The sequence below is a fragment of the Trichechus manatus genome, unplaced genomic scaffold, assembly GCF_000243295.1.
Source record: "Trichechus manatus latirostris isolate Lorelei unplaced genomic scaffold, TriManLat1.0 scaffold00054, whole genome shotgun sequence".
In the NCBI taxonomy this organism is placed as follows: domain Eukaryota; kingdom Metazoa; phylum Chordata; class Mammalia; order Sirenia; family Trichechidae; genus Trichechus; species Trichechus manatus.
Window position 1 is genome coordinate 13,792,964 of NW_004443990.1, and position 6,936 is coordinate 13,799,899.

Genomic DNA, 6,936 nt, shown 5'->3' on the forward strand with positions numbered 1-6,936 from the left:
GGGGGGGGTGTTACTGAAGCGCCAAAGGGTCGGGTTTCGAGCGGGAGGTATGGGAGTGTGGGGGAGGGTATCCGGAATGGAGACGGAGGGCCCATGGGAGGTAGCCCAGGGATAGGGTCGAATTTGGTTACGGAAAGGGGGTTTGGTGCTTGTGGGAATTGGGGCTAGGGAAGAGACCGGTCACGGATCCCGACGCTCTGCCTCGGCAAGATCTGGGCCTTGGAGCTGGGCTGGCGCAAGAGAAGCGCGAGGCAGCGGGAGAAGGAGGTAGAGTTGTAGTGGGAAAGGGTGGGGGGCGGGGAAGGTCGAGCCCCTGAGGTCGGGGCTGGGGGAGGAATAACCCCCGCTCACCGCTTGATCCGGAGTAGACACTGCGGCGCGGTTCGCTCGCCGTCCCAATCGGAGCTGAGCGTGGGGTCCCAGTGGCTAAGCAGCGCGGCCCCGTGAGCAGCGGCCGAGGGCGGGAGCCCGGGCAGCGGAGCCAGGCCGCTCCCAGGCCCCCCGGCCCCGCCCGCTGCCGCCGCCGCCGCCCACACATCCGGCAGGAAAGGCGGCCCGAATCCGCCGCTGCTACCGCTAACGCCAACAACACCAGCAACGCCGCTTGCCCCAGGGCCCGCCGCCCCGGCACCCGCCGTAGCCGTCGCCGCCTCCTCAGTCGGACTCTCCGCCATCGCTGCTTCGCTTCCGGGACTGCACCGCAGCACGTCCGCCGACCAGAGCGGCCGCTGCACCTCCTGCTCCTGCACCACCGAGAGCCGGGCCAGAGTGTCCCCACCCTCCGTTTCCACAGCCCGGGCTGCGCTGGCGGCGCTGGCTCCGCCCACCCCCGCTCCAACCAGCGAGAGGCTCTCTGCAAGAGCGTCCACCCACGGTCCTCCAGGGCGAGAGGGGTTAGGAACTAGCGGCCGAGCGTGAGTTCCGGGCTCGCGCTGGTCCCGCGGTTCTGAGGGTGTCAGGACGTCTAGGTGCAGTTGAGAGCCCAATTCCATTGAATAGTTTATTTTCAAGTGTTTAAAGGGGAGGAAGGGAGAGCCATATCCCCCAACGCTTTAAAGAGACTGTGCCTCAGACATGCCCGTGGGGCAGGATTGGGGACCCAGCTTCCTTTCAGGGAAACTTAGGGTGGATGAGGTGACTCACTTAGGTGACTTCCAGTCCGAAAGACTCCGTGATTTATCCCTCCTCTCTGCACCCTCACCCACCGAAGGGAGGCTCCCATGCCCCTTGCCTGCAACAGGACCAAGAGTTAGGACAGAACCAGAATGAAAAGCCACCTCATTTTAAAAATAATTCCACACACATTTATTGAGGGCCTACTGAACAACCAGGCACTGTTGCTCTAGGTGTTGCCATAGGGACACTGAAACAGACCCAGAGAGACTTGGTGCAAGTTAGTGATAGCACGGGGAAGAAAATCAGGCCTCCCGACATCAGTACTCTTTCTTCCCACAAACACTTGAATATACAGGAATCAAAGGGCCGTGAGTGTACATACTGGGAGGATTCCTTAGGACTTTACTGAGATTTGTAAGGTGAAAAGTAAAGCTATGGACTAAAAACAACCTCTCTTTTCTTCCCATCAAGAATACAGGGTTATAATCTTATCCCAAAACCCCTGGGGCCAAATGTTTTTCAAAATTTATGATAATACCCTCAGCAGGGCCTGGGACAGCACCCAGTAACCAAACATATTGATATTTCTGCAGCCAAGTGTATGAATATTCATACTAATTTGGGTACATTTATGAATATTCATACTAAACGGCATGAATAGTCTCACTTTGTAAAATCCCATTTTGCCGCCACATTTGTTTTTGAAAAGCCCAGTTTTCAGAGCTTTGTGGATTTCCAATAAAGGGCGGTGGACCTGAGTCATAATGGCCAAAATTTACTGAGGGCTATGAAGTAAGTACTATTATTAGTCTGTTCTAACAGATGGAAAAACAGAGGCTTACAGAGGTTCAGTCACTTATGCAGGGTCACATAGCTAGCAAGTGGCAGAATCGGGGCTGTAAGCCAAATCTGTCTGAATCCAGAGAAGCTCTAACCACTATGTGGGACATCATTGCTTGGAACTTTCCCACACTTACCGTATACTACCTTGTACTAACAGTTGTTTGCTACCTGTTGCTTCCTGCTCCTCTCTCCCAACACACACACACACAATACAAACCCTTGGGGCTCTAGACCATGTGCTGCGTATGAACCCAGCACAGGGCATGGCACAACCTTGGCACTTAACATGGAGCAAAATGAATTAATGCAGTATTTATACAGGTTTCATGTTTTCTTGGTACAGTCTTTTATCACTCTATAATGAAGATGCCAGAATGTCTCTGAAAGATACATGAGATACTGGAACAGTGGTTGCCTCTGGATAGACTGGTTGCCAGCAAGGTGGGCTAGAGTATATACTTCCTCATACCTTTCAAATGTGCTGTGCATCTATTGCCAATTCAAACTATATATTATACTCATTTTTAAAGAATTCCAGAATTTTGCTTGGGTATTACTTATTTAGTGAGGTGCTCAAAGGCCAACTTGTCAGGTGACCTCACACAAAGAAAAACACTACTCCATAGCTCCTCCATGGCTACAGACTGTAGACGCCCAAAAGATGGCCCCTGGGGTGAGAGGATGTGGATTCCTCAGTGCATCTCACTTCTGGGCCATTGTTTTCAAGTGCAAGGTCTGGCAGTGATGGGACAATGAACAGAAAACACTTACCTTATATTCAGAAGAAAAAGGTTCAAGCTCCTAATCTGCACTCCACTCTTTGCCTCTTTGAGCTTATTTTTGCATTCATAGAATGGTGATAATTCCTACCTCTTAACATTCTTTTGATTTATTAAGTGTGACATTTCCTAAAGGGTTTTGTAAAGTGGCAAGTACTATACAAATAATTGGCACCTGTCTTCTCCACAGTGTATTCTTTCCTCCAGGCCTTTGCTCATAATATTTTCTGTACTTGGAATATGCTTTTCCTCTACAGTACCAGGGGAAATCCTAAATTTCTTGACCTCTCTGAGCTTCTGTTCCTCATCTATAAAAACTAGGAAAATAATAGCAGATACTAAGTAAAGAGAGCCCTGGTGGTGTAGTGGTTAAGAGCTCAGCTGCTAGTCAAAAGGTCCGCAGTTCCAATCTACCAGCTGCTCCGTGGAAATCCTATGGGGCAGTTCTACTCTGTCCTATAGGGTCGCCGTGAGTGGGAATCGAATCAACGGCAATGGGTACTAAGTAAAGATAATGTGATAATGAATGTATACAATGCCAGGCCAGAATAAATGTCCAATAATTATTAACTCTTATTATTCTTATTAATCCTTCAAAGGTAGCTGGGATATGACTTTCTCTGCCAAGCTTTAACACTTCCAGACATATTATTATTAATAATTAGTCATTTTTAATTATTTCCTCCTTTGGTTCTCATTGCTGACTATTCACACCTTTATTATAGCACATACTACTTTTTATTTTAGTTGTTTGGTTACTCATCTCTCTGGTCATTAGGTGTGACCTCCTCCAGGGCAGGAAGCATGGAGCACCTATCCTTGTGCCCCTGGGACCTGACATTCAGTAGGTGTTGTATAAATGGTGAACAGAATGGAAATAAGGACAAGGTAGCCAGTTGCCCTTCCCTGGCCATGGATCTTTAGGATTTCACCTCCTCCTCCCCTCAGATAGGTCTATTTTCTTTACAAAGGGCTGAGCCAAGCTTGCACAAAGAACCTGCAGGTCAAGGACTGAAAAGCTTGGGGACGGCAGCCGCTTAAAAATGACCAGCTCAACACCAACACCTCCAGGAGGCCTCTAAGGTGGGAGAGAAGAAAGGCCAGAGAGAGGCTAGCCGAACCTCATGAGCTGGCACTACTTAGTCCAATGCTCAGTGATGTTCTCAAGGTGGCAACCAGCCGCTGCTCACTGGCAGCTTGGCCAGGGGGTTAACAGTATGCCTTCTGGAGCCATTCCCATGCCCTCTGGGTATGGGTGAGAGCTGAGCGGGCTTCCTACAGGAAGACCTTCCGCCCCCAGCAATAGGACTGCCCTGCCTGGAGGAGGTCCCTTTGCAACAAAGTTTGGTAGCACCTTTCTCATGGCAATTAGGTAAGTGCCCTTCCCAAGGACAAGGGCAGGCAAGCGCCCTAGAGTTCAGGTCACTACTGTGCCCCAACTTCTAACAAATAATATCCTTCTCCCCTTCCTGAGGGTTCTGTGTCCCACTGCCCTCTGGGGCTTTCTTCCCCTCCAGGGCTGTCTTTTGTCTTAGGCTCAATGCCAAAGACAGATGAAACTTAAGAGCTCCCAGTCAAGGTCATAAACCTTGGATGAAAAGGAGAAATCTGAACTTAGACTGGGCGTTTTGAGGCTTGTAAGTAAAAATAAATTTAACAATACATGTATTTGTATATCTCATTACATATCTCATTAATACATCTATTTCTATCTATCACCCAATGGTTAAGAGCTCAGGCTGCTAACCAAAATGTCAGCAGGTCGAATCCACCAGCTGCTCCTTGGAAACCCTATGGGGCAGTTCTACTCTGTCCTATAGGGTGGCTGAGTTGGAATCAACTCGATGGCAACGTGTGTTGTATATCACCCAAACCCAACTACACCCACTGCCATCAAGTTGGTTCTGACTCATAGCGACCTTGTAGGACAGAGTAGAAGTGCCCATAGGGTTTCCAAGGCTGTAAATCTTTACAGAAGTAGACTGCCACATCTTTCCTCCGCGGAGTGGATGGTGGGTTCAAACCGCCGACCTATGGGTTAGCAGCTAAGCGCTTGACCACTGTGCCGTCAGGGTCTTGTATATATCACATGTATCTCATTAATATTGCGTATGCATATTATACATGCATTATCTCATGTATTACATGTTCCATAGGGTTTCCAAGGAGCAGGCTGGTGGATTCAAACTGCCTTTTGGTTAGCAGCCAAGCTCTTAACCACTCCACTACCAAGACAATTAACTTCTTAGGAAGCAGCAGGGCTGGGCTTTGTAACTGTCTGACTTCCAAGCCCATGATCTTCACCTCGGGTGCTGAACTCTTAAGGTGGTAGTTTCTAATTGTTTTTTGGTCACTATTGCTGTGAGTTGGAATAGACTCACCAACAATGTGTTTGGTTTTGACCCCTTTGAACATACAGTGAAAGCTATGGACCCTCTCCCAAGAAAAATGCACCTCTGTATCCACTCACAAATATTTTGCACTAAGCAAAATGGCCATCCATGGGTCAGTCCATAGTCCCTAAAGAACCTCCAGGTAAAGTTATGAGACTAATTAGTCTGGTTGGGGGGTGGGAGAGCATCTCCACCCCCACCAACCCTTTATGGCTCTAATGGGTCCACCAACCACATTCCCAATGCCGCTAGTTTGGGTTTTTATGTCCCAACAATTCCAAGGGTGTCTGGAGCCTGCAATGAAGGACAATTCTTACTAGTCATTGGTAAAAACTAAGTTCCTGGGGTTTCACAGGAAGGAAAAGGCAACCACCTTCCCTGGGGACTGCTCCTCGATTACCACCAGAGGGTAGTGACCCAGCAAGGATGCCAGCCTGACATCCCAAAGGGTTATGAAGTTCTGTTTGCATAACAGCATTACCAGTTAATCCATTGCTCCCTTGGCCATTCTTCAGCTGCCAGTTCAGCCTCAGTCCCATTCCTTCCCTGTGGCTCTGAGATTCCTGGGCTCTACTTCAGGTTCTACCACTGGCTTGCATGGTAACCTCGAGGAAGCTACTTAGGTATAGAGGCTAAGAGGACAAGCAACAGATTGTGGTAGGCTGGTGGTTCTTAACCAGGGGTGATTTCGTCCCTCAGCCAAGGAACACTTAGCAATATCTGACATTTGGCCATTGGCTGTCACAACTGGGCAGGGGTAGGGGGAAGAGTTTGCTATGGGTATCTCATGAGTAGAGGCAATGGATGCTGTTAAACATCCTACAGGACAGGACAGCCACCCACAACAAAGTATCATCTGGCTCCAAATGTGCCGGGGGTGAAAAACTGGTATAAAGGCCATGATTGTTGAATGAATGTCAGATGGAGTTGGACTGGAATCACTGGCCTGCTGTATGACCTTGCGCAAATCACTGAACCTCTACAAACTTTAGATGAATCAGTAGTGTTTAAGAAAACAGTTTCTGGAGCTTGAATCCCAGCTTTACTAACCAGCTGTGTGACCTTAGGTAGGATGCCTCCTCTCTGAGCCTCCCTCAGTTTCCTTACCTATAAAATGACATCTCATTGGATTTAAGTTACTCAAGGAAAGTGCTTAGCACTGCCCCCTGACATACAAGTGCTCAAATGTTAGCCAATATTACTACAACCAATGCTAACCTCCCTGCTTTTCCTCTTGGAATTTCTACAGCAAATAGCTTCTATACATTGTTCAATATTTCCATTTGGATGTTCCAAGCTCCTTGAGGGCAAGGACCTTAAATTTCTTTGCCTCCTCACAGCCCCAGGAAGGTGCTTAGTACTAAAACACCTGCATGATTGTCTTTCAGCTGCACATAGATTGACTCCATTCTCACTGACAAATTCTTTGGAATGTTTTAATCCTCTTGTGGTAGCTGTCTTTCAGTTAGAAGGTGTTCTTAACACTAATTAGGAAGGCTCTTGGTTTCACTATTTCATAGAAGTTTTGCAGTAAGTTATGAGGCAACAGACTTTCACAAAATAGCTTCCACTTGCAAATTATGTCCCCCAGCACTGCTGCATTAATTCTCTGCCCATGGATTGTCCCTGCTGAGGCTTAGAGAAGCAGCAGCTATTGATATATCAGCTTAGCATTATCTTACCTGGGATATCAGACCCACTTTAACCAAGCAGGGGGAGACTGCTGAACACAAACTTGTGAGACCACATGGAAGATGCCGCATGAAGCTTTTTCAGCAATTCGTTAGTTGGCTCACCTCAGAAAA

At 48.2% G+C, this 6,936-nt stretch overlaps 1 protein-coding gene across 1 annotated transcript in view; it reads right to left on the reverse strand.

The window, feature by feature from the left end:
* UBE2Z (ubiquitin conjugating enzyme E2 Z) overlaps window positions 1-801 on the reverse strand; it is a 15,059-nt gene extending 14,258 nt beyond the window's left edge. Inside the window, exon 1 of the mRNA XM_004377969.2 lies at window positions 352-801. Within this exon, the coding sequence (XP_004378026.1) occupies window positions 352-674 (323 nt within the window). The 5' untranslated portion in view covers window positions 675-801. The remainder of the gene's footprint in view (window positions 1-351) is intronic.
* Window positions 802-6,936: the final 6,135 nt, after the last annotated feature.